The 27,901-nt window shown below is 40.0% G+C and overlaps 1 protein-coding gene across 16 annotated transcripts in view; it reads left to right on the top strand.

Annotated features, from left to right (window-relative positions):
• RALYL (RALY RNA binding protein like) overlaps positions 1–27,901 on the top strand; it is a 643,381-nt gene that overhangs the window by 448,524 nt on the left and 166,956 nt on the right. Inside the window, exon 1 of one of the 16 annotated variants that reach the window (XM_048841096.1) lies at positions 9,478–9,633. The exons of the other annotated variants lie outside the window; for them this stretch is intronic. Coding sequence (XP_048697053.1) covers positions 9,597–9,633 — 37 coding nt within the window. The 5' untranslated portion in view covers positions 9,478–9,596. Of the gene's footprint in view, positions 1–9,477; positions 9,634–27,901 lie in introns of those variants that run through there. 16 annotated transcript variants of the gene reach the window in all.

Here is a 27,901-nt window from a genome sequence, read left to right as displayed (position 1 = left end):
GACCTCAGACTGACTTCTCCAGTGGACTGATTTCTGACCTCGGACTGACTTCTCCTATCAGGTCCATTTCTGTCTTGTCAAATGAGTCTCTGATAATGGCTATTAAAGGGACCCTTAACTGAGGTTGTGGACTGTGCAATTGGCAGTCAGAGCAGGAGATGCAATAGAATCCAGTCTCCATACATTTTCCCAGCCAAAAGAACCTTCGTAAGAATCTATCTAGTGTTTTGTGGACCTCCAAATGTCCCCCAAACAAATGACTATGGACCAGATTTAATGCTGCCTTTCTATGTCCGTGGAGTACTAGAAGCTGCTCCAGTTCTTGCTCCTGAGCTGGATCAGTCTATGTAAGAGGTCCTTTTTTTTATAACAAAGTAAAGCCCTGGAGCTTTGGTTTTCCCCTCTACTGGGATCTCATTTATCTTGACTACTACTGTTCTAATATTTCGGTATGGAGAATCAATGGTCTAGTCTTGCATAAAATTCTTAGGAGGGTCCAATATATCCAAACTCAAGGAGATTTATTTCAGTTTTACCCCCAGGGTTTTTCTCTGTGGAACTGTGCCCCGCCTCAGGTTTGCCTCACTGCCTGCTGGAGGAGACCAGCCACACAACTTTTGATTCTGGGCCAAGATTTTGGTCCCCAATCTTTTGTCTGCCCTCTTTCTCATTTAGTTTTCTGAGATTTACCAGTTGTTGAGCTAATTCAGAGAGAATTAGAGGAGTGCTATTTACTAGAGCCAGGATATTGGTCCCCAGATTACTGGTTTTCCACCAATTCTTTCACCAGGAGTAGATTTCCAAACCCTGGAAGTCTCATCTATGAGCATGGGGAACAGAAGTTTAGGAATTACTCCCACTGTCACCCTTGTGGTGCTTCCCTGAACCTCTATTTTTCGGAAATGGCCGAGTAGTAATTAACTGTCTCATATATGCAGGTTACTCCTGTACATTTGGCTTGAAATGACTGGTTCCACCCTACTAGTTTCACAGACACCAGCATGATTGCACTTCCTGAGTCTACTAAAGCAATGGTCTCTATACCATACATTTTAACTGCCCGTGTATATATATGTGGAGTCATAGCGACCCCTATGAGGTTGATTATGCCACATAGACACTCACTATTACCCAGATTAAACTATATGCAGTCCTCAGTGTTATGATAGTGAGCTGCTATATGACCTATTTCCCCACAAGCATACCATCTATATGCAGCACTGGTTACTTTCTCCAGACCTGAGGAGCTCTGCGAAGGTCAATAAGCTCGTCCCTTTCACCAACAGAAGTTGGTCCAATTACCTCATCTACCTTTCCTCTGTCAAGAACAAACTTACCAAGAATTTAGTAGGGTTAACGAAGAGACAGATCTAAGATTAGAAAGAATAAACACAAAATTTTTGGAACACCAAAAACAAACGAAAGAGTTAAGAATAAGTCATTTGCTACTGATTTACAATTTACAGACCTTTCTACCTGCCAAAGCAAAAGTTACAATATTCATTCCATCATAGACTCTACCATCAAGTGTCTAAGACAAGATAAGAACCTGAGACACTTGATTTGGTTGATCAGCCATTGTTGAGAGGAAATGACTGATAGAAGTTTATTATCCCTTATTTCAAATAATGGCTAAGTGAACAACTACACTGTGGAATAGAAAGTACTCTATATTGCTGCCAGTCTAAAAGGAGCAGCACTTATTGTGCACAGCAACTCATTAGAAGCAGGCAGGAAGGGCTATCAGCCATTTGTAGGCATATTAATCAATCATTTTGGAATTGGGAATCAAACAAAATTGGCCAAACAGAGAGAGAGAACAAAATATGAACTCCTTGCTTTATTAAATTAGTGGAAGTTAGTTGATTTAGACCCGTTGAGTGTCTGGCCCTCAGTGCATTTTACTCTGTGTAAGCGATAAATTTCCTGTGGCATTATTATAATTTGTGCCAATTTCCTTAGCTGAACTTTCCACTTTGAGTTTTTATTACGGTGCTTGACAGTTTTCTACCTTGCTGCAAACCATCACAACAGATATGACTGCACTTCAGTTGTACCATATGCACTTTGTGGAGCACTTTGAGATCCCCACAGATGAAAACTGCTACATAAACATGAAAGATTATTATTCATTGCTTTCATTTTCTTTTATCAGGCCAAATTTTATCCTCAGTCACACTGGTGCAAATTCCGAACAACAGGGTGTGTGTGGGGATGAGGGTATGTAGATCTCTCTTTAATTCCCTTTACCTCCTTAATGATGCCAAGTTATCAGATGCCAGTAAGTACATGCATTACCTGCTTTCTGCCATTTTGCTTTGCAGCTCTGTCAAGAAGCTCTCCCAGAATTCTCCTGTCTCACCTCCTGTAGTAAGATGTATCTTAGTCCAACACTGAAAGCTAAAATCTAAAGTACACTTTTGGTCAGGTCCCAACAGAGAAGAAAATAGAAGAATCAAAAGCCAGACTGTCTGGGTCAAAATTGATAGGCCTAGGACATGACTAACAAGCTTAGCAATTCTCTTGTGCAATGTTTTTAGGCATAGACGAGAGGAAGTCAATGGACGTTTTGACAGTGAATTCAGCAGAGCTAGGACTTCACCCAGAATTTCCTCAATCGATAGAGTTCTCTCACATTGTGATTAGTGAAATATTAAAGAAAAGAATGGGAAAAGAAAAATGTTAGCAGAATACCACAAGAAACTCTAAAATGTTTTTATTGGAGATATTAACAAAGCATTGAGTGTAATGGAAAGTAGTAAGGAAAGTAAAATTATAGGCATCAATATAGTCTCACATAGGTGGGTTTATATTTTAAGTATTTTTGTTTTCATTGAGCAGAAAATAAGAAAAAAATATTATAGGCCAATATTTTTAGAAAATGGATGTTAGTTATGGTCACCACTTTTGGAAGCCATGTTTATTTACCAAAATAAGGATAAACTTTAGGTACTTCTGTTTGAAAATTCGACCATGATATTTTAAGTTGGATTTGGATTTCTTTGAATAGTTCAGAGATCTACTGTTGATTCATTTGGCTAAAATCATTTGTTTTTAACAACATTTGTGAAGCTGTAGTGGTATGCTTGGAGTTTTGTAAACTGTCTTAGGCCCTCTGTGTCTCGTGACAGCACATCATTTTTGCTGATAGCATTCTCTATCTTCAACTCCTTGATGTCTTTTCATTTGTGATATTAGGATCATTGTCTCAAACCATCAAGGGCTTGATCCTGGAACCCCTTACTCATGTGAGTAATCCCATTGAAGTCAAGGATTATGTTGAAGAAAGGATTACTTATGTGTGAACTCCAAAGCAGAATGCATGTCTACTTCCAAAGCACATAATCACTCCCATTGTGTTGCCTCTCTGGCAGCAATGATCATGTCTCATCTGTCTGGAAAAGTATGATTTTTTGAAGCCAAGTTCTCCTATTAGGAAAATGCCTGAACTTTTGGCAAATATACCATACGTTTAAAATATCATATAGTGCTTCTTCCTCCCTTCCCTAGCTCCATATGATCATCATGTTAGAAGATAGTGAAGAAATTAAGACAAAGCCTCTTATTAAAAATGGAGGTCAATGTGACTATCTACTTAAAGAGCTTTTTCCAAATAGATATGTTTGAAAGCAGCCAACCAGCAGCACAGGAGCCACCAAACAGAGGAGAAAACAGGGGAGTTTGAGTGGTAGTGGCATTGTATTGTATCTTAATGATGAGGTAGACTGTAAATAAATAAGAAGTGAGGGAATGGATAAAACAGAACCTGTTTTGGGTCAAAATCTCTTTAGGTAAGAAAGGTAGCAGAGACTCTACTGGGATAGTACTTGGGGTTTGCTACAGACCCCCCAAGGATCTGATTTGGATATTTGATTTCACTAATATTTTAATGAAATAAATACTAGTGGGAATTGTGCGATTATGGGAGACTTTAATTTCCCAGATCTAGAATGGAGGACAAGTGCTACTAATAATGTGGGGTCCAGATATTCTGGAATGGGATAGCTGACAGATTTCTTCACCAAATAGTCACTGAACCAACAAGAGCCGATAGCATTTAAGATTGAGTATTGGTAAGTAGTTAGAACCTGATAGAAGAACTGGTTGTAGAGGACATGGTTCGAGTGATCATGAGCTAATTTAGTTTAAATGAAATGGAAGGATAAACAAAGCTAGGTCTGTAACTAGGGTTCTTGATTTCAAAAGGGCAAATTTTAAAAAATTAAGGGAATTAGTTATGGAAGTGGACTGGACTGAAGAACTCAAGGATCTGAGTGTGGAGGAGGCTTGGAATTACTTTTAGTCCAGGCTGACAAGCAATTTGAAGCCTGCATCCCAAGCAAGGGGGAAAATATCATGGGGAAGAGGTGCAGAACAAACTGGATGAGCAAGCATCTCAAACAAGCTACTAAGAGAAAGCAGAAGTCCTATAAGGAATGGAAGATGGGAAGGATCAACCTCTTGGAGGTCAAACAGCATAGGGAAAAATTGAAAACTGCCAAAAGCCAAGCAGAGTTGGACCTTGCAAAGGAAATTAAAACCAGTACTAAAAGGTTCTATCACTATATAAATAAAAAGAAAACAAGGAAAGAAGAAGTGGGACCACTAAACACTGAGGATGGAGTGGAGTTTAAAGGTAATCTAGACATTGCCCAACACCTAAACAAATATTTGTCCTCAGTTTTTAATAAGGGTAATGAGGCGCTTTGGGTAGTGGTAGGATGGTTGATGGAAATGAGGATATGGAAGTAGAAATTGCCACATCTGAGGTGGAAGTCAAACTCAGACAGCTCAGTGGAACCAAATCCTGGGGACCCGGATAATCTCCATCCAATAATATTAAAGAAACTTGCACATGAAATTAAGCCCAATAACAAGGATTTTTAATGAATCTGTAAATTCGGGGGTTGTACCCTATGACTAGAGAATTGCTAATAAGATACATATTTTACAAAAGGGAAAAAAAGTAATCCAGGAAACTAAAGGCCCATTAGTTTGATCTCAATTGTATGCAAGGTTGTGGACAAATTTTGAAAGTAGTCATAGTTAAGGACATAGAGGTAAATGGCAAGTGGGATAAAATACAAAATAGTGTTAGAAAAGGTAGATCATTGCAGACCAACCTGATCACTTCCTTTGAGAAGATAACTGATTTTTTTAGACAAAGTAAATGCAGTAGATCTAATTATTAGTTAAATTGGAGAAGTTGGGGATAAATATGAGAATCAAAAGGTGGGTAAGGGACTGGTTAAAGGGGAGACTACAGTGGGTCATACTGAAAGGTGAACTGTCAGGCTGGAGGGAGGTTACTGGTGGAGTTCCTCAGAGATCAGTCTTGGGACCAGTCCTATTTAATATTTTCATACATTACCTTGGCTCAAAAAGTGAGTGTATGCTAATAAAATGTGCAGATGACACAATATTGGGAGGTATTGCCAATATAGAAGAGGACTGGAATATCATACAAGAAGATCTGGAGGACCTTGAAATCTGGAATAATAGAAATGGGATTAAATTTAATAGTGCGAAGTGCAAGGTCATCCACTTAAGGACTAACAACAAGAATTTTTGTTATAAACTGGGGACATATCAGTTGGAAGCAACACAGGAGGAGAAAGACCTGTGTATATTGGTGGATCACACAATGACTATGAGCTGCCAATGTGAGGTGGCTGTGAAAAGGCTAATGCAATCCTGGGATGCATCAGGCAAGTTATTTCCAGTAGAGAGGAAGTGTTAGTACCATTATACAAGGCACTGGTGCAACCTCATCTAGAATACTGTGTGCAGTTCTGGTCTCCCATGTTTACAAAAGATGAATTCAAACTGAAGCAGCTGCAGAGAAAGGCTACTAGGATGGTCAGAGGAATGGAAAACCTACCTTACTAGAGGAGACTCAAGGAGCTTGGCTTGTTTAGCCTAACCAAATGAAGGCTGAGGTGAAATATGATTGTTCTCTAGAAATACATCATAGGGATAAACACCAGGGAAGGAGAGGAGTTATTTAAGTTAACCAATGCTGAGACAAGAACAAATGGCTATAAACTGGCCATTAACACATTTAGACTTGAAATTAGATGTAGGTTTCTAACCATTAGAGAGGAGTGAAGTTCTGGAACAGCCTCCCAAGGGAAGCAGTGGGGGGCAAAAAACCTAACTGGCTTCAAGACTGAACTGGATAAGTTTATATTGGGGATGGTATGATGAAACTGCCTACAATGGCATGTAGCCAATCTGTGAGTGCTAGCAGCAAATATTTCCATTAGCTGGAGATGGGGCACAGATAGGGAGGGCTCTGGGTCACGACAGAGAATTCTTTTCCAGGTGTCTGACTGGTGGCTCTTGTTGACATGCTTAGGGTCCAACTGTTCACCAGGAATTTTCCTGCAGGTCAGATTGACAGAGACCCTGTGGGGTTTTCATCTTCCTCTGCAGCAAAGGGCACAGGTCACTTGCCGGTTTAAGCGAAAGTAAATGGTGGTCTGTAACTTGAAGTCTTTAAATCAATAAGTCAGCCAGCACTTATAGGTGTATTACATAAGATAAGTGATCTCTCTCCTGCCATCCATCTCCACCCTCTGACAAACAGAGGCTAGAGACACCATTCCTTACCCATCCTGGCTAATAGCCATTAATGGACTTAACCTCCATGAATTTATCCAATTCTCTTTTAAACCCTTTTATAGTCCTAGCCTTCACAACCTCCTCAGACAAGGAGTTCCACAGGTTGACTGTGTGCTGAGTGAAGAAGAACTTCCTTTTATTTGTTTTAAAATAAAACAAATTTGCCCATTTCATCTGGTGGCCCCTAGTTCTTATATTATGGGAACAAGTAAATAACTTTTCCTTATTCACTTTCTCCACACCACTCGTGATTTTATATACCTCTATCATATCCCCCTTTAGTCTCCTCTTTTCCAAACTGAAAAGTCCTAGTCTCTTTAATCTCTCCTCATATGGGACCCGTTCCAAACCCCTAATCATTTTAGTTGCCCTTCTCTGAACCTTTTCTAATGCCACTATATCTTTTTTTAATGAGGAGACCACATCTGTACACAGTATTCAAGATGTGTGACAGTGGACGAGAAGCTGGATATGAGTCAGCAGTGTGCCCTTGTTGCCAAGAAGGCCAATGGCATTTTGGGATGTATAAGTAGGGGCATAGCGAGCAGATCGAGGGACGTGATCGTTTCCCTCTATTCGACATTGGTGAGGCCTCATCTGGAGTACTGTGTCCAGTTTTGGGCCCCACACTTCAAGAAGGATGTGGATAAATTGGAGAGAGTCCAGCGAAGGGCAACAAAAATGATTAGGGGTCTGGAACACATGAGTTATGAGGAGAGGCTGAGGGAGCTGGGATTGTTTAGCCTGCAGAAAAGAAGAATGAGGGGGGATTTGATAGCTGCTTTCAACTACCTGAAAGGGGGTTCCAAAGAGGATGGCTCTAGACTGTTCTCAATGGTATCAGATGACAGAACGAGGAGTAATGGTCTCAAGCTGCAGTGGGGGAGGTTTAGATTGGATATTAGGAAAAACTTTTTCACTAAGAGGGTGGTGAAACACTGGAATGCGTTACCTAGGGAGGTGGTAGAATCTCCTTCCTTAGACGTTTTTAAGGTCAGGCTTGACAAAGCCCTGGCTGGGATGATTTAACTGGGAATTGGTCCTGCTTCGAGCAGGGGGTTGGACTAGATGACCTTCTGGGGTCCCTTCCAACCCTTATATTCTATGATTCTATGATTCTATGTGGGCGTACCATGGATTTATCTAAGGGCAATAAGATGTTCTCCGTCTTATTCTGTATCTTTTTTTAATGATTCCTAACATCCTGTTCGCTTTTTTGACTGCGCTGCACACTGCGAGGACGTCTTCAGAGAACTATCCACAATGACTCTAAGATCTTTCTCCTGATTCGTTGTAGCTAAATTAGCCCCCATCATATTGTATGTATAGTTGGGGTAATTTTTTTCAGTGTGCATTACTTTACATTTATCCACATTAAATTTCATTTGCCATTTTGTTGCCCAATCACTTAATTTGGTGAGATCTTTTTTTGAGGTTCTTCACAATCTGCTTTGGTCTTAACTATCTTGAGCAGTTTAGTATCATCTGCAAACTTTGCCACCTCACTGTTTACCCCTTTCTCCAGATAATTTATGAATAAGTTGAATAGGATTGGTCCTAGGACTGACCCTTGGGGAACACCACTAGTTATCCCTCTCCATTCTGAAAATTTACCATCTATTCCTACCCTTTGTTCCCTGTTTTCTAACCAGTTCTCAATCCATGAAAGGATCTTCCCTCTTATCCCATGACAACTTAATTCACAGAAGAGTCTTTGGTGAGGGACCTTGTCAAAGGCTTTCTGGAAATCTAAGTGCATTATGTCCCTAGTCCATGTTTGGTGACCCCTTCAAAGAACTCTAATAGATTAGTAAGACATGATCTCCCTTTACAGAAACCATGTTGACTTTTGCCCAACAATTTGTTTTAGTATGTGTCTGACAGTTTTATTCTTTACTATTGTTTCAACTAATTTGCCCAGTACTTACCGGTCTGTAAATGCCAGGATCACCTCTAGAGCCCTTCTTAAATATTGACGTTACATTAGCTATCTTCCAGTCACTGGGTACAGTAGTTGATTTAAAGGACAGGTTACAAACCATAGTTAAGAGTTCCACAATTTCACATTTGAGTTCTTTCAGAATTCTTGGGTGAATGCCATCTGGTCCCGGTGACTTGTTACTGTTAAATTTCTCAATTAATTCCAAAACCTCCTCTAGTGATACTTCAATCTGTGACAATTCCTCAGATTTGTCACCTACAAAAGATGGCTCAGGATGGGGTGAGTGAGGTGCTGTGGTCTGCAATGTGCAGGAGGTCAGAGTAGTTGATCATAATGGTCCGTTCTGGCCTTAAAGTCTATGAGAAAATAATTCAGAAATAAATACCCAAAGCAAGGTGGGATTTTTAGATTCTGATCGTATATATTTGGTTAGCATAGTAACTCTTACAAAACTTATTTGTATTCATGAAGGGCCCAGTTTTGTAGTCCATATTCCTAAAGCAAAAATTCTGTTAATTTGGCCTAATGGTAGTTTTGCTGAGTCAGCAATTGAAGTTTGGGTGTATAATATTTCTAATGCCTTTACATACATATTTTGCAGCCTCTCAATGAAAAGTTAGTTTTTAATTATGCATACAGGTACTTATGCAAGATATTTTCCATGTACCTCTCCTATTTCACAGAATCTTTCTTGTCAAACTATTAAATCACAAATTACTGCATTCTTAATGCAGCATGGCTTAGTATGACCCCTTACCCTGTATGGATTGTATTTGAAGTTCCCTAATGTTAGGGAAAATAAAGGAAGAAATTCATTTGCTCTCTAGGGTTCATGTTAGAGAAAATAGTTTGAGCCAGTAGCATCTCCCCTGGATTTTACAAAAATGGTATTACCCTGGCTTTCACTGAGACATTGCTGGTTACCTTCTGTCAGTGAGCAACTGTCTCACTGCAAAGCAGAAGCACAATCTCCTTTCTTTTGTGTCTGTGTTCAAGGCAGTTACTTCTAAGAGGGTGGAATTTCTTCACAATGACTATGTACAAGAGCAAACGCAGAAACCAAAGATGTAAGTAAAACCTGAACTCTTTTATATATATATATATATCTGACCATTGAGGGGAGAGGAAAAAACCCTCCAATGTTATTGAAAACTATATATTACTTTTTCCCACAGTAGTTAAATAACACCAGAACAGCAAGAGTGGTATTTGCCACTCTTTAGGCTACAGTATCTATTTGTTAAGTGGATGAAGGATCTTAAAAATTAAAAATTAGCTCTCTTGTTACTATGGAAACCCTCAGTAAGTGACTGCTTTATAAAATCAACAAAGAGAGATTAAATGTAAGTTGAGTCTAGCCCCAGTGTCCTTTATTCAGGGCACAATGATTCGATAGTTATATCCTTCACCTTGACAGGGTTAGCACATTCTCACCTTGTGAAAATTCTTTTTGTAGATTTGGGAGGTTAGAGGTGCTAAACTTCAAAAGTGATCATTTTCCACAATTACAGTTCTGTGGGAAGAAGCTACTGTAGTTTAAACGACACATACTATTGGCGGAGTCATAAGTAATATGTTTAAAAGTAAAAATATCCTGAATTCTCATCAGCATGCTAAAGGCCAAATTTTCCACTTCCAAGAGCCTGTGTGGTGTCTTAAAATATGGCATTAGCTAAGCAATTTTAGTAACAGTATTAGACACCTTTGCATAATGTTCTGGAGGAGTCGAGCCAAATCAAAATGTGATGTCATGGGTCAGGCTGTAAAGTATGTACTACTGAAAGTACAAGTAAAGTGAGACAAAAAAATAGGTGGGGAGGTAGTTTGGGGCTTGGGAGGGAGATATTCCATTTAGAAAACCTGTGTGGAGGGAGTGTGGGAAAAGCAGCAACCAAAATTAAAGCAAATATGGAGGCTGTTCTAACAGGAGCATTGTTACTCTTAAGCGTTTAGGGCTCTTTCCAGTTTTTCCACTGAATGCCGGTTTTTGGCTCTCAGAGATGAAGCTCTGTATGGGTCTTGCGTAGTTTTTCTTGTATCCCATAGCCAAAGTGATACACTGCATGTAAAAAAAGTTTCAGTGAGACACCTGTCTGTGGCTTCTAAAACCTCTGACATAGAGATCCATCTCCCCCTTTTCACATTCACATGAAAAGACCCACCTTAAACTTTGTCCTGGTAACTTCACAAGCAACAAAATAGATAACCCACTGTGTATAACTGAATTTGGTTTACTGCAACCATAACATAGTTTCCGGATTCTTTTCTCTCTTATTTAGTGTGCCAGTTAAACACAAATATGTTTATCACAAGATCAGAAGCACTTTCATGCAAATGCAAAGCCTCCAAATATGTCAGATGAACCTTGGCATTTTACAACACTGTACGAATGGCAACATAGGATTATTTTTTAACAAAATGAATCTTTTCATTCATTCAGCTCTCCCTTCTTCGTAGCTTGAACAGGTATATATTCTATGACAAATTTTTAAAAAGTAGATGATTACATTAAAGGAAGAAAAGTAGTGGATGCAAGGAACAGAATGAGTGTCTGACAAATCTCTTTTCTTTGACATTGTTTAATTTTTGCTGTGGAACAGCAATGATGGTTTCAGTTTAGTTATTATGTAAAGACTGGTGCAAACTCCAACAGTAACAGGTGAGAAGTCCTTCTGTTGCCAAAGTTATTGTTTTGTGTTCCCTTGTGCTCCTGTTTAATTTCAGTGCACATGTGAATGTATCGGTGTGAGTGGCCAGGTTTTCATTTTTCTATGGGCACAGTCAAAAATAGGGAGGTAGTTTAGGGACGGGGAGGAAAATATTCCAAGGTATTCATGGAAACATTGTATGAGACCCAAGAAAGGATATTTTTATGAAGTGTAGTGAGATTTGTTTTCGATGAAGGAAAGTCTGATTTACCAATAGGAGGAAATTTTGAATTGCAAATGAGAGGAATCAGAAGTATAATTACAACGATGGCTGTTGGAATGATTTTGCTGAAAAACTAAAGTAATAGTTGGTTTGTAATTTTAATAAATGCTAATAAACTGCTGTTATAACTGTTTCCATTATGCCAAACATCTGCTGTATTATAGCAGGCAATTTTTAATACCTTATATTTAATTAGAATCTGCAAAATGTCAATATAAAATCTTAGCAGAGATATTGTGTGTGTGTGTGTGTGTGTGTGTGTGTAATTTGGGAGATTTTCTGATACTTTCCCTAATCTTACAACTCAAAAGCTATTTGAAGGTTACAATGCATATAAATAATTGTTTTGAAATATCACACGGGGATATCAGTACTAACTAGGTTACATAGGACATTTAATCCTTGACTTCTCCTATCAGTTTTTCTTGGAGAACACTTTCAAGCAAGCAAAACACAGATGTTATTCTTGAAGCCAATTTTGGTAGCACTAAAAAGACAGTAATGAGATGTATTAGAGAGTCTATTCTGAGCATAAATTGGAAAAAACTGTTGGCATTTTCTTATGAAAATGTTTTGAACATCTGGCACAAAAGGCAAGTGAGCTTTGGGGCTTTCTTATTCATTAATTCCGGCTTCTCTGTCTGCTAAATGGTGCACATAATTTTCAGCATTGCTTTGTCAAAAGCTTCTGAAAGTACGAAAAAGAGTGCAATCATACAAAAATTGTTTGCTACAAACAATTTGAGAGCACTCTTATTCAGAAAGGGAGACAGAAAAATGGAGCCATTTGCAAGGTGCAGCTGTTTTACCTCTGGCACTTGTCTATAACTCTACTTTTAAGCTTATTTGTACTTCATTTTGGATGCAGCATTTGTTTACTTAATTCTAATCCACCCAACAGTATGACATTCTGTATTAGGGTAGCTTTTGTTGTTGAATTTTGTTACATCAGACTTTTGGAAACAACCCTGTTGAGATCAAATGAAAAATCACAGTATATTATCTTAATTCTGGATTTTACTCTGACTGCATAAAATGACATAGTTTATGCAATTGTAAGAGTGAATGTCTGAGACACAAGGTAACAGAATGAAACTGTTTATTTATAATTTTGTGAATTACACATTCTGTTCATTTCATAAGTAGATTACAACTAATGGGAATTAGACAAAATACTACTGTAAACTAGTAACATAATTTCACTAAATATCAAAATTTGGTAATATGTGCATGTATGATATATATGTATACATGTTTAGTGTGCATTATCTGCACCACACTAAGGATACTGAATAACTACTGGGTTAGATTCACACTTTCTCACTTGTGTTGCCTGGGTGACTGAGTATATTGATGTATCTGACCCATTATACTACATACTCCTGCAGGAATTCTGTGGCACTGCACAATGCAGAACTTAATGCAGGAATTAACGTGCATGCGGAATTTCCTTTCCTACACAGAAATGGGCTGCAGTGGTGGTAGCTGCCACTAGGGGCCACTGGACTCTGCAGAGCCCAGCTCACACATAGAAGACACTGCTGCAGGGAGGGAGAGGGAGCTAGAGGGTTCCTGGCAGCCGCAGTGCCCAGCATGCCCTGAGGGAAGGAGAGGGTGGTGCACAGGAAACTCCATTCAAGACTGTTTCTTCCTCTGGATCCCTGGGCTCGGGGGGGGGGGGGGGGGGGGAGAGCATGCAGGTATCTGGGCCAAGGGTGCCCCGCAGCTGGGCCCTGAGGAGGAGGGGGTGTGGGTATCTGGGCCAGGAGGGCCCCATGGCTGGGCTTGGTCAGGGGGGAAGACATGCTGCAGGTATCTGGCTGGTGGGGTGGCCCGCAGTTGGGCTCGGGGATGTGGGGATTTGGGTGTATTGGCTTGGGGGGGTACACATGTGGGCTCTGGGGGAGAGGGGTTGTGGGTGTCTGGCCCCTGGCTGGGCTCTGGAGGGAGGGGGCAGAGAAACAATAACTGGGTTGTCATAGGGGTTTCTTTAACTCTACTCCCAGGGGCATTTTTATGTTTGTCTGTATTGTTACAGACATACTAGCTGACTGGTATTTTGAAATAAACTACCAAAATAATTGAAACTGGTGTGATTATGTAGAGTTATTTTGACAAATAAAATTTGCAGAATTTTAAAATATTATACACAGAATTTAATTTTTTGGTGCAGAATGCCCCCAGGAGTAACTATAAACACTGAAATGTTGGTAACCATTTCTCCATCTAAGATAAGTGCTTTGGGGGACAGAGTTTAAATCTTAGACTAGCCTCCTCTGAAGCTGCTGTTAATGATGGGAATGGTCTTTATGGACCTACTCTCATATTGCTTGGGGAGATGCAGGATTTCTTCTTGAAGACTCTGATGCTCGGAGTCTGTGGATAGTGGTCAGATTGACTGTCGCAGGGATAAAGACAGCTGTCTCCTTAGACAGTGCTGTTCATCGGGAGTTAAGATATACCTTAGTTATAACCTACCCAAACTTTAAGGATTGTGCAGTTTGAGGTCAGGGACTTATCTGTTGCCTTCTTCAGTTTTATTTTCTTTGTCCTTGGAATGTCCATCACAAATGGCAATGTCAACGTGAGAGTCTATAGCAGGCTGTGATGGGGCGCATGCCAGGCACTGGCGCTGGTAGGGTAAAAACCAGCCTAGGGAGGCTGAGCAGCAGGCAGCCAAAGGAGTGGCTGCAGGGGAAACAGCCAATTAGGGTGGTGGCTGCAGACAGTTAGGGCGGCCGCTGGATCAGCCAATCAGGGCCCAGCTGGCCCATGTAAAAGGAAGCTGCAGACAAGAGCAAGTAAGTCTGCTGCAGGGAGCCCTTGGGAGAAGACTGGCTTCCGAGAGGGCTCCTGGTGGGCTGCCAGGACTTACATGTTTGAGGCCCAGGGAAGAGGGCAAAGGAGCTGGAGCCAGAGGCAGGAGCAGAAGGAACTGAGTCTGCATGGAAGTGGCCCAGAGAATAGAGACAGTGAGCTGGAAGGATGAGGCAGCAGGAAGCTGCTGTTTGCAGGGTCCCTGGGCTGGGGTCCAGAGTAGTGGATGGGTCTGGGCCGCCCCCACTAGTTGCTGAAGGAGCGGCCCAGCTGTGGACTGCCAAGCTTAGGGGGTCTTTCATGCAGGTCTCAGTTCATGTGGACTTGCTGCGAGGAGTGTTGGAGAAGTCTCCCAGAAGGGGGGGGAAACCGGATGGTGACATGGCTGGAGGGCTGTGCCATGAAGCTGATGCCGAGAGGAAGGAGCCATAATGGGTCTGCAGGCAGAGGCGAGGATGGGAGAGATGTCACCACCCGAGGGCTCACTCAATGTGGCTGAGCTAATTCCTGAAATGCCCAGCAGGAGGTGCCAGTGAATGACCCCATGACACAGGCAAAGTCCAAAAAGTTGGTTTGAAATATTAGAAATATATCCACTTATTCGGTTCATAACAGCAACCTTGGATACCAGGCAGTTTCAGGGGATGAATGACAAAAGCTCAAAGTCAGTAAGAGTCATCTGACTGATTTAAATGAGCTTGGAATTGGGTCCCAACTGAACTAATACCTTTTGCCAGCAGACCTGTTATTGTTATAATTAGAGTTATGTGATAAGCAGTAATTAATATTCATGATTAATACTAATATAATCTGTGTTGTGTTTTCATGAGCTCACTGTACATATCACCTGTTAGTGCCTAAAGCTTTGTACAAGATTCAAACAATTTCCCAGACTCTCTTGTCTCTGTTCAAGGTCCTTGTTCTTTGACAGTTGCAGAGTGAGAGGTCTTCCCTTCCTGGATATTATCTACGTACTGTATGGACTGTCATCCATAATGGTAAAATCAGAATGATGAAGCTGAGCCTACAGATGAATTGCTGATGTGAGAAGATTGCTGAGAGGCTGACAGGAAATACCCATGATACCAGTTGACTTTACTGGGAAAAACAAACAGTGTCCAACCTTATGCATGTCTCCATTTTAACTGAAGGCCTTTCCAGGTGGCCTGATCCTGTAGGGGAATAATTGAACAAGTGACAGGCAAAGAAAAGATTAGCTATCTTATGTGTCATACCTGATTAGTAGGGCTGTCGATTAATCGCAGTTAACTCACGTGATTAACTAAAAAAATTTTTAATTAATAACAGTTTTAATCGTACTGTTAAACAATAGAATACCAATTGAAATGTATTAAATAGTTGGATGTTTTTCTACATTTTCAAATATATTGATTTCAATTACAGCACAGAATACAAAGTGTATAATACTCACCTTATATTTGGTTACAAATATTTGCACTGTAAAAATGACAAAAGAAATAGTATTTTTCAGTTCACCTCATACTAATACTGTAGGGCAATCTCTTTATCATTAAAGTGCAACTTACAAATGTAGATTGTGTTACATAACTGCACTCCATAACAAAACAATGCAAAACTTTAAAGCTTACAAGTCCACTCAGTCCTACTTCTTGTTCAGCCAATCGCTAAGACAAACAAATTTGATCATATTTACGGGAGACAATGTGGCCCACTTCTTATTTAGAAAGTAAGAACAGGTATTCGCATGGCACTTTTTGAGCCAGCATTGAAAGGTATTTATGTGCCAGATGCACTAGAGATTCATATGCCTCTTTATGCTTCGGCCACCATTCCAGAGGACATGCCTCCATGCTGATGATTCTTGTTAAAAAATATTAAATATCTGGCTGAACTCCTTGGAGGAGAATTGTATGTCTCCTGCTCTATGGTTTTACCCACATTCTGCCATTTCATGTTATAGCTGTCTCGGATGATGTCAGGGTTTCCTCCCGACTCTGAACTCTAGGGTACAGATGTGGGGACCTGCAAGAAAGACCCCCTAATCTTATTTCTAGCAGCTTAGGTTAAAAACTTCCCCAAGGCACAAATTCCCTTCCTTGTCCTTGGATGGTATTGCTGCCACCACTAAGTGATTGAGACAAATTCAGGGAAGGGTCACTTGGAGCCCTATCCCCCCAAAATATTCCCCAAGCCTCTTCACCCCCTTTCCTGGGGAGGCTTGAGAATAATATACCAACCAATTGCCTTTAATATAAGTACATACCAGATCCTTTATCTTTAGGACACTGAAAATCAATCAGGTTCTTAAAAACTTTATAAAGAAAAAAGTAAAAGAATCACACCTGGAAAATCAGGATGAAAGGTAACTTTACAAGGTAAATAAAAAGATTTAAAACAGAGGATTCCCCTCTGACTCGGCTTCCCCAAAACAGGAATGAAAATTAGAATAGGGAAAATTCACAAGCTAAAACAAAAGATAATCTAATGCACTTCCTTGCCCTTACTTACAATTTCTGTAATTTTACATGGATCATTTCAGGTATATTTTCAGGAGATATGTTACCTGCCTGGTCTCTCTCCATCCAGTGAGGGCACAAACAAAGAGAGCACAAACAACCTCCCCCTCCTCCCCCTGCAGATTTGAAAGTATCTTCTTTCCTTATTGGTCCTTTTGGTCAGGTGCCAACCAGGGTATTTGAGTTTCTTAACCCCTTACAGGTAAAGATTCAGTACAGCTACTCAGGAGGGATTTTATGCTACCCTTAGCTGTATGTTTATGACAGATGATGACCCAGCACATGTTGTTCATTTTAAGAACACTTTCACTGCAGATTTGACAAAACACAAAGAAGGTTCTGATATCCGATAGCTACAGCACTCAACCCAAGGTTTAAGAATCTGAAGTGCATTCCAAAATCTGAGAGGGATGAGGTGTGGAGCATATTTTCAGAAGCCTTAAAAGAGCAACACTCTGATGCGGAAACTATAGAACCTGAACCACCAAAAAAGAAAATCAGCCTTCTTTTGGTGGAATCAGAGTCACGTGATGAAAATGAACATGCATCAGTCCACACTGCTTTGGATTATTATCAAGCAGAATCTGTCAGCATGGATGCATGTCCTCTGGAATGGTGGCTGAAGCATGAAGGGACATGAATCTTTAGCACATTTGGCACATAAATATCTTGTGATGACAGCTACAACAATGCCAGGAGAACACCCGTTCTCGCTTTCAGGTGACATTGTAAACAAGAAGCGGGCAGCATTATTTCCTGCAAAAATATATTAATACATATTTAAAAAAAAAAACTTGTTTGTCTGAGTGATTGGCTGAACAAGAAGTAGGACGGAGTGGACTTACAGGCTCTAGTTTTACATTGGTTTTTGAATGCAAGTTTTTTTGTACATGATTCTATATTTGTAAGTTCAACTTTCATGATGAAGAGATTACACTGCAGTACTTTTATTAGGCGAATTGAAAAATACTATTTTTACATTGAAAATATTTGTAATAAAAATATAAACTGAGCACCATACACTTTGTATTCTGTGTTGTAATTGAAAGCAACATATTTGAAAATGTACAAAACACCCAAAAATATTTAATGGTATTCTAGTATTGTTTAACAGCGTGATTAATTGTGACGATTTTAATCACACAATTAATCACTATTTTTTTTTAATCACTTGACAGCCCTACTAATTAGGACTGATTTTTTGGAAGGTTCTGATTTGTTTAACGCCTGCAGACTTTTGTTTGTAATTGAACCTTATGAGGAAGAAAAAAAAAAACTTAGATTTCTCTCTGTTCTTCTGTTTGTTCTTGCCTCAGGACACATGCTCTACCTCTTCCATGATACCTGTCAAATTCATTTTGTCTGACTTTGCCTTTGGGCCCCAGGTTCCATTGTCCAGTTGTGGAATTACATCCATGCAGGGGAAGTACACTTACTGCAGAGTTTTGAGTAATACAAATTATCTAGTATATCACCTCATTACCTGCTGCAATATAAAATGCTGACGTAACAAAAGACCATCGTATTGATGGCTTAGTCTAGATTATGATTTAAAGGTGTGTTGGTAGCATGTGCTGACTAATATGTGTATTTGCTGTCCACTGCCAAGTATCCTTGTCTTGCTGGGGAGAGAAGAAATTCTCATGCTGATAACACGCGCTGACAGGTTACGTAAACTTCCCGTTCGAATGCACAGCGTGTACCAGTACTACCAATACTTTGTCCTGTAGCATGTCACCCTCTGTATTCACACGCTGCTGTCCTGCTGCCCCTCTTGTTCACCCCAAATCAGCTGTCTCCCCCATTTATACACTTTTACGGATAGCATGGTCTCTTCTGTCTACCAGCCTGGTGCCTTGTTATACCTTAGTGTGATCAGATCTTGGCTACTTCCATCTCTTCTTTGTCTCTCAGGGTGATTGCAGCACCCAGCTATAAATAGACAGGAAACTCCCCTCAAAGAAAGGCTGTAACACAGGATATGCTGAGGAATTCAAGTGTCTGATAACTTGACAACTAACTGATAGGGGGAAACAACTGTAGTCACTGATCCAGACATATATCAGAAACCTCTGTCCCATTCCATAGAATATCAGAGACCTGAAGAATAAGAATATATCTTTGGCAGGATACAGAGACAGCGCTCTTTATGTAAAGCTGCCTTAGGTGGAAGATCACTCCACAATATTTCCAATCCCTGAACACCTTTTCAGGAAATGGAGTTCTGTGCAATTAAGTGGTTCAGTAATGAGGGTGAGCAAAAAGACATCGATCACCCACATGAGTACAAAGGCTATTGAATATTCACATCACATAGATGATATTATTCAAAGAATATAAATACTACTCAGTGCAGGGGATTATGCTTCTGAAGTAGAATGTACTCTTGGCACAACTTGGAGGGGATGGAATGTAGGAATTCATATTTTGACCTGAGAAGGCTCAGTGTAAGTACTTCTTTCAAATTACTCTTTTCTCTCTGTCACTGGTAATAAAACTTGAAACGTATGTTCCTCAAAGAAATGCAGAGGAATAATAAACTAGATCTTTCTGATGCCACATTTTCATTTCATGAGCATCAGATATCAGAAAAGAAAGAAACAACCCACTGGTTCACTAAGTGGTACCAAAGGTGACCTTTCTTTTTTTTTAATCCCTAAATACAGCAGAGGTGAAGAACAAAGCCATTTGGAAATTCAGGTAAACTGAGTAGTTGCACCAGTACGGATGTTTGTTTGCCAGGCACAAACCTACCTACTTATTACAGATTTCATGACTGATGTCAAATTAAGTAATATTGCCAAAGCATACAGTTTGTACTTAGTTCATGAGCTACAGATTGATTGCAGGGTCGTCTTTGTGTCTGTATATTAGGAGTGAAGGGACAGGAAAAGATAGTGGGTATGCAGTCTAACACAAGTACAAAGGTGAGTAGTCGGGGCTCAGAACCCCTTTTATGTATATACACAAATGCAAAGATTTTGGAAAAGAAAAGAGGTCTGTATCAAAAAATGCATGACTCTCAGGGTATGCGAAAACACAGAAAAGCTAGACAGGCTTCAAGTTTACAAAGCCTAGGACTAAAGCACACTAAACCGTCAAGAATGAGTTGAGGTTTGGAAAACCTGCCTTATAGTAAAAGACTTAGAAAACTCAATCTACTTATTTCATCCAAAAGAAGCTTCAGGTGATTTAATCACAGTCTAACAGTACCTACACGGGACAAAATTTTTGATTCTGATTCTCTTTAATGAAGAAGACAAAAGCATAAAAAGACCCAGTGACTGGAAGCTGAAGTTAGAATAATTCAGGATAGAGATAAAGTGCAAATTTTTAATAGAGAGGGTAATTAACCATTGGAACAATTTACCTAGGAATGTGGTAGATTCTCCAACATTTGGAATCTTTACATGGAGATTGGATGTCTTTCTAAAAAAGAAAAAAAATCCTAGTTTGAAATTCTATGACCTGTGTTATGCAGGAGGTCAGATTTCTGGCCTTAAGATCTCTAAATCTCTGAACTTCTCCCATCGTCTACTTTATTCTTTTAAGGCTCCTAGTTGCCTGGTTGACTACTACAAGGTCCTACCTTTTCCTCTATCTTATCCTCTGTCTAGGACAGATTTGTAGTCCTATTCACTACATCTCCCATCTGCAACCAGTTTAGCTTCTTACAATACTGAATTTTCTTTAAACAAGTGTTTAAACATTTAAACTTATGTTGTTCCAGGTTAAGGCAGTACTTGTGGATGTTTGGAGGTGTCATCATACTGGCACCTGGACAAAAGGAAAGGTGTTTGTAAAAACTCCAGCAGTTAAACCCCCAGGTTAAAATCTAAGATTAAGTCTGCCCTTGATTACATTACTTTCATACAAGTCCCAGTAAAGTCTGTGGGAGTTGCATGCTCCTTTATGTGTGTAACATTTGACCTATAAACTTGTTATAACCAAATGAGGGTATTTTTTGCCACAATCAGAAAGATATTGGAAAACTGAAATCCCTGCTCTCTTCCTGACACTACCCAGGCAATCCTTTCTTAATACAGCATTAAAAGTTGTCATTGGGAAATTAAACATATAAAAAAGGCAATATTAAAGACATGGTCTAATAAATCCCATAAATATGACCTGTATCAAGCCATAACTAAAGAGAGGACTATGCACAGTCCTTGCACACTGACAACTTTATAAAAAAGGAATCATAAAGAGTTCAAAAATACATTCCAAATCTGAGTCTTATCTAAAATCTGATAAACAATTAAGTACGCATTTACTGCTTTTAAAGCATCAGCCATGATCCAAATGCTACATAAAATGAGGCCAGTGTTCCTGTACTGCAAAGGTGTAATTCTGTCTTATTCTTTGAGAGCAGAATCCAGAAATTATTTCTCAGTCATTTCCAGGCAAATCTCCTACTGAAGGACTGTGTAAGAGCAGGATCTGGCCCAAAGAGAACCTCATTTTTGGCAACTATAATTATGAAACAAATTGTCAACATTTTGCTCATAGCTTCAGTCACTAAAATCACTTTTCCTATTTCATGTTTTACTTTTGAAATCTTGCATGTTTTTGATCCTATTATTCACCTAAACTTCTGCTTCCTTCTGTTCCATCTCAATCCCTGTAGTTATTAATATATTAAGCACTCTCATAAATTGTTTGCTTATGTTAATTGTGGCTCAAGGTCAAGGAATTTTCTGCCCTTGCTTAACACTAAAAAGATGTCTATTTTTTCTCCAAGCCTCAAGTGATCTCTGCAAACTATTCTTTATTTTGTGTTTGTCTTCATTTTCTAGAGAGAGTACCTAGGTTTGCAAAAAGAAAAGGAGTACTTGTGGCACCTTAGAGACTAACCAATTTATTTGAGCATGAGCTTTCGTGAGCTACAGCTCACTTCATCGGATGCATACCGTGGAAACTGCAGAAGACATTATATACACACAGAGACCATGAAACAATACCCCCTCCCACCCCACTGTCCTGCTGGTAATAGCTTATCTAAAGTGATCATCAAGTTGGGCCATTTCCAGCACAAATCCAGGTTTTCTCACCCTCCGCCCCCCCCCCCCCCCCCCCCACACACACACACAAACTCACTCTCCTTCTGGTAATAGCCCATCCAAAGTGACCACTCTCTTCACAATGTGTATGATAATCAAGGTGGGTCATTTCCAGCACAAATCCAGGTTCTCTCACTCCCTCACCCCCCTCCAAAAACCACACACACAAACTCACTCTCCCGCTGTGTGTGTGGTTTTTGGAGAGGGGTGAGGGAGTGAGAGAACCTGGATTTGTGCTGGAAATGACCCACCTTGATTATCATACACATTGTGAAGAGAGTGGTCACTTTGGATGGGCTATTACCAGCAGGAGAGTGAGTTTGTGTGTGGGGGGGGGAGGGTGAGAAAACCTGGATTTGTGCTGGAAATGGCCCAACTTGATGATCACTTTAGATAAGCTATTACCAGCAGGACAGTGGGGTGGGAGGGGGAATTGTTTCATGGTCTCTGTGTGTATATAAAGTCTTCTGCAGTTTCCACGGTATGCATCCGATGAAGTGAGCTGTAGCTCACGAAAGCTCATGCTCAAATAAATTGGTTAGTCTCTAAGGTGCCACAAGTACTCCTTTTCTTTTTGCAAAGACAGACTAACACGGCTGTTACTCTGAAACCTACCTAGGTTTGCTTATCACATGAAGCACTTTAAAAATTCATATTGTATTGTAAGGTTTGTTTTGACCCCTAGTGAGTTAGAAACTGCCTTAGAAATACACCCACACATAATTCTTTAAACAAAATACACGTTCTTCGATTTCCTGGGCAGCTGTCTTATTAATAAGTTTCAAAGGCAATTGTATTGCTAACTGTGGAATCACTTCTGGTTCCATGATATAGCTAGGTCTGTGTGTGCCTTGCTGCTTGGATGATATTTTGTGCTTGGATTATATTTTCTTGGTAATCACTTCCATTCCTTAAGATTTTGCTTACTTATTTTTAAAAACGTTTTGTTTTGTTGTGCTATTGCAGGGCAACATGTTATTTCAGGACAAAACTGGAGCCTCTGTAGCAGTCCTCTTACAAACAGCAATCCTGCTTGATTCTCTAAAAGCAGCTTTTCTTCATTTTATATGCTATTCTTTATTTTTCAGGGGAAAAAGCATAAACACTTTTCATCCATTATCAAAAACAGCCTGAAAGGGCAGGAGGAGGAGAGAAGAATCTGTCTTCATTTGGTCTCCATGATTGGACTAAGATCATAAGAAAATAGCAGCATATTAGCATTGCCCGCTAGTAAAATGTGACCTCTGCCCCATGCAGCAGACAGACACTGAAACTCCAGTGACGTTGCCCCGATAAGCCTTCCTAGTGGAGGTCATTTTATGTATCTGCCTTTCGCTGTTCTTCCTCTGTACTGAGTCTCGATAAAGTGGGCACAGATTCATTCACAATAAAGACTGGAGCCAGGGCTGGCCTTAGACCAAATGGCGCCCCAGGCGAGGAGCATCTATGCCCCCCATCCCCCATTTGTTAAACTTCTGAATAGCTTATTTTTATGGCATTTGTAGCCCATTTCATGATTTGCATGCATGATTTATCCTTGTCATATAAAATCTGTAAATCTGTATTTATTCCTGCCTGTAGCGAGGCAATGACTCACAGGTGCGGCGCCTCCTGCTGGTTGTCCTGGGAATTAACTCTCCAGCCTCCAGAGTGCCCTCTGCAGGCTGGTGTCTCTCCTGCTGCTGGCCCCCGTGTCCCTTCCAGACCCCAGTGCCCCTCTACATCAGGGTTCTGCACCCAGCAGTAGCCCACAATCTGGGTCTCCCCACCCAGGGGAACGCCCAACCCTCAATCCCCACCTTGCCTCAGTGGCTACTGTCAGTCACCATGTAGCCCCCACTCACTGGGGCAGACTGCAATCTGTAAAGCACTCATGATCGGCCAGGGGGTTGGACCAGCTGCCTCTGCTTATTCCCAGGCTACACCTCTGTAGCCCCAGTACCTTTCCTGACCTTTAGCAAGGCCTGCAGCCTGGGGGTTTTCCAGGCTGGAGCTCCCAGCTCCTCTAGCCATTCCCCAGCCCTGCTCCACTCTAGGTACCCTTCTCTCCCAGGCAGCCAGGTCCTTCTCTCTCCACTACTAGAGAGAGACTCTCTGAGCTCCTGGCTCACAGGCCACAGCTAAATCAAGGTAGCTTCTCATCAAAGTAGTAGCGGTCGCGATGTCCATTGACTGAATTTGTGATGCCTTGTTTGCAATGTTTACTTGGAACAGAATATCGTGCTAAACCACATGGAGACCAGAAATTTGAAGTCCGTGATCTGGTTTGCCAGGCTTTGTGCCTCATGTCGGATTCCAGCCTTGGCTTTGCTTAACTACGCCAGTTCCATAAGGGCATCATAAACCTCAGTCACTTAGTAACTCACTGGCCTTACACTGTCAATGTGGCTCTCCCAGCGCATGTCACTTAACTGCTTCATGGTCAGATTTGTAACATTATACATAAGGATTTTCCACCTGGTAGTTGATGCTGAAAACATCACATTAAACCCTAAGCATAGCAAAAGAAATAAAAGTATTGTTGCGTAGATAGGGGATATCTCTGGCATCTCATTAAATATGTTCTTTATCAGTTACTACTTACACTCTTCAAGTCTTAAAACACAAGTACGCTTTCACAATTACACAGTAAAACAAGGTGCACAATATCGCAGTTGGGTTCTCATGTCATTTCAGTTTGTTCTTATATGTCTCTGACTGGTGACACCCTGCCCCTTGTATACCCATGGCTGACAACATTCTAGGAGGTTTGAGGAAAATGTAGTTCTCAGAAAGTCTGGAAAGTTCCACAAGATTCTACAAAGGTCCAGAACATTCTAGGAGGTTAGTGAGAAATGAATCCACATATGGGATACCTGAAACATTATTTCAAACATTCTATTTTCCCTTTTGTCACTAACAACAAAAACAGCTCCCCAAGTCCCACTCCCCCTAAGCCCGGCACCCTAGGCATTTGCCTGGGTCACCTGACCCTAAATCCGGCTCTGACTGGAGCTAAAGCAGTGCTGGGCAAATAACTTGACTTCTCAGTTTGCTGCAGTTTAAAAAAGTTGATTGGGTTGAACAAAAACTGAAAATTCTGAAAAAACTATTGGCAAATTGAAAAAGTCAACATATTTAATTTCAGACAAATTAAACATTTTCTTCAACCTAAGCTAGATTCACAAAATGGCTGGAGGAGGAGGTGGTACTTCCCTGATAACCTTTTGCCTAGTGATTAGAGCACTCACCCAAGACGTGGGAGACCCAGGTTCCAGTCCCCCTGCTCCAATTAGTGTTTAATTATTTATACACAGTGGAACTGCTTCAACATGAGAGAGTGAGAGACACGCATCTCCACATACAGGGCATTCTCCTGAGAAGTAGGAGACCCAGGTTCAAATCTCTTCCCCACATCACACAAAGGGAGGAATTGACCCCTAGATAAGTGCCCTAACCACTAGTATAAAGTGACAGCAGGGTCACCACCTAAGTTCCAGAAAAATAATTTGTGACAAATTTGTAAATAGCTTTGGGTAGACCAAAATTGCATTTTTAGTGGATCAAATGTTTGTCTGAAAAATTTCACCTAGCTCTGTGGTAGACACCTCTTTTTAGTCTTTTCCTGGAATTCAGATTGCTTTTAAGCATTAAGAGCATGTTTTTCCATAAATTCGTATCACTGAATTAGTAGGTCTGTCTATTGAGGTTCATATTTTGTCACGCACCATCATCATAATATCTAAACATCATACTCCCACTGGTCCCAATCATCAACTCTTTAGAAAGGATAGATTGTTCAAAGACTCCTCAGTAACCTCCCCCTGGACATCCAAGCTATTTGATATATGCTGCACACTTGACCTTGAACAATTATTGCAGATAAAACTGTCTGGACAGAAACCTCTCTCCTTTTCTGAAAAAGGACTTACTTAACTTGCACGATGAAGTAGAAGTGCACAACAAACAATTCTCTACATGATCATCTCTCATATAAAGGCATGCATGGGCAGTGATGTGCACTTATGAAAAAAATCTGCCATTTTAAGCTTTTTCCTGATATTCTGAGCTGAAGAATGCATTGATTGCAAAAAGAAATACAATATATACTGTAAAAAGAAAAGGAGTACTTGTGGCACCTTAGAGACTAACCAATTTATTTGAGCATGAGCTTTCGTGAGCTGCAGCTCACTTCATCAGATGCATACCGTGGAAACTGCAGCAGACTTTATATATACACAGAGAATATGAAACAATACCTCCTCCCACGGGAGGTATTGTTTCATATTCTCTGTGTATATATAAAGTCTGCTGCAGTTTCCACGGTATGCATCTGATGAAGTGAGCTGCAGCTCACGAAAGCTCATGCTCAAATAAATTGGTTAGTCTCTAAGGTGCCACAAGTACTCCTTTTCTTTTTGCGAATACAGACTAACACGGCTGTTCCTCTGAAACCTGTCAATATATACTGTAAATATTTCACATTTATTTTTTATCTTGATTATCACAGATGAACAGCTGCGAATTTGTGATTTTTATAATGAGCATATTAATGCTTATTTTGGAGTTAAATTTGGAGTTTTGGAGTTAATTTTGGAGTTAGGGAGCAGCTCAAGTCAGCTATACTCTACTTTGAACATAAACAGAATATTTTATTGATAATCATATAAATATTTTGCCTATATCTGACCTACAGATTTCCTCCTGGTATGCAGAAGTGAGAATCTGGAGGAAAAACTGGGCACAAGAAAATTAGCTGTCTTCGTAGTGTACTGTAATCTTTTTCAGTGAGATGTTACAAATAAACCCTGTTAGTTTAATTACAACTTCCTTCCTCAAAATTAATACTTGGCTAATAATGCAATTAAGATTTCACAAATATTCACTGGCGTAAAGACTACTTATCCCAATGACATTCACAATCTTATATTTGTTTTCTGAGACTATTTATGCAAATGATTTAAGTTGTTAGCAATGTTTTTTGTTAGAGGGTTTTGAGGTTTATTTTAAGAGACTGAGGAAAGAGCATCATCTCATGAATACTAGTGTGACTATATGTCTATAAATACTAGATGTGAACTTCTATGTTAGAAACGTTCCTATGTCCATCTCGAAATCTTTGATTTCTCTCCTCTTGTATATAAAAGTTTGTCATCCATTCAGGGAAGAAAATAGATAAATAACTTAGTGAATAGTCACTAATAGTTGAAGACACAAGTCTAATAAGCATAGTAAGAGTGAATAGGCTGAAAAGTGTTTATTGACCAATTTTGAACAACAAACAAATTCATATAAACTCAGTCTGTTTAAACTATTGTGAAGCGGGGAAAAAGGGATGAGGGTACAGCCCTTTAAAAAGTTAATTTGCTATGAATATTACCCTGAGTTCCACTCAAAATACATTCACATTGTTGTCCAAGCTCAGAATTGCATGTAGTATTTAGTAAGAAAATATTTATAGAGAAAAAAACCTTTATTACAGTTGAAAAACAAAGTGGCATCAGCATTTGAGGCGTATTCCTGTAGGCTGTACGGTATGTATTCAGACAAATAGAGAGATCCACCAAGGATTTATCTATATTCAGCCATCTGGCCAACTAGTGTCCAAAACACATGGTAGCTCGATTTGAAAGTTGGATATGCTAGCATCTAAACGTTGCTAGATATTCTCTAATGGTCAAATGGGGACACAGGTATGTAAACAGAAACACAATTGGAAGAAAAAGGAAAAATACTGTAATATACCTTATAGGAGGGCTGAAAGTTCCTTCAGTAGCATCACAGTAGTTTCCATTTCCATCACATAATATTCCTCCTGCCAGCAATTTGCACCTTAGGTACACAAAAGCCATCTGTTTTACTGTGAGTATTTAAAATCCCTAGGAAGTGATTAATATATAATTTTTCCCATTATCATTTGATTCTTGGCACACACAAAGCAATTGAAACCAATGGGTTTTCATGCATATATTTAATTATATGCAAGTAATATCCACTTGAGAACATTCAATCTTGTGTATGTGTATAGTTAAGGGGAGTTGGGCTTTCAA

This window comes from Caretta caretta, chromosome 2 (genome assembly GCF_965140235.1).
Source record: "Caretta caretta isolate rCarCar2 chromosome 2, rCarCar1.hap1, whole genome shotgun sequence".
In the NCBI taxonomy this organism is placed as follows: Eukaryota; Metazoa; Chordata; order Testudines; family Cheloniidae; genus Caretta; species Caretta caretta.
Note: the sequence above shows the minus strand (reverse complement) of the source record. Positions and strands in the feature narration are given on the sequence as shown.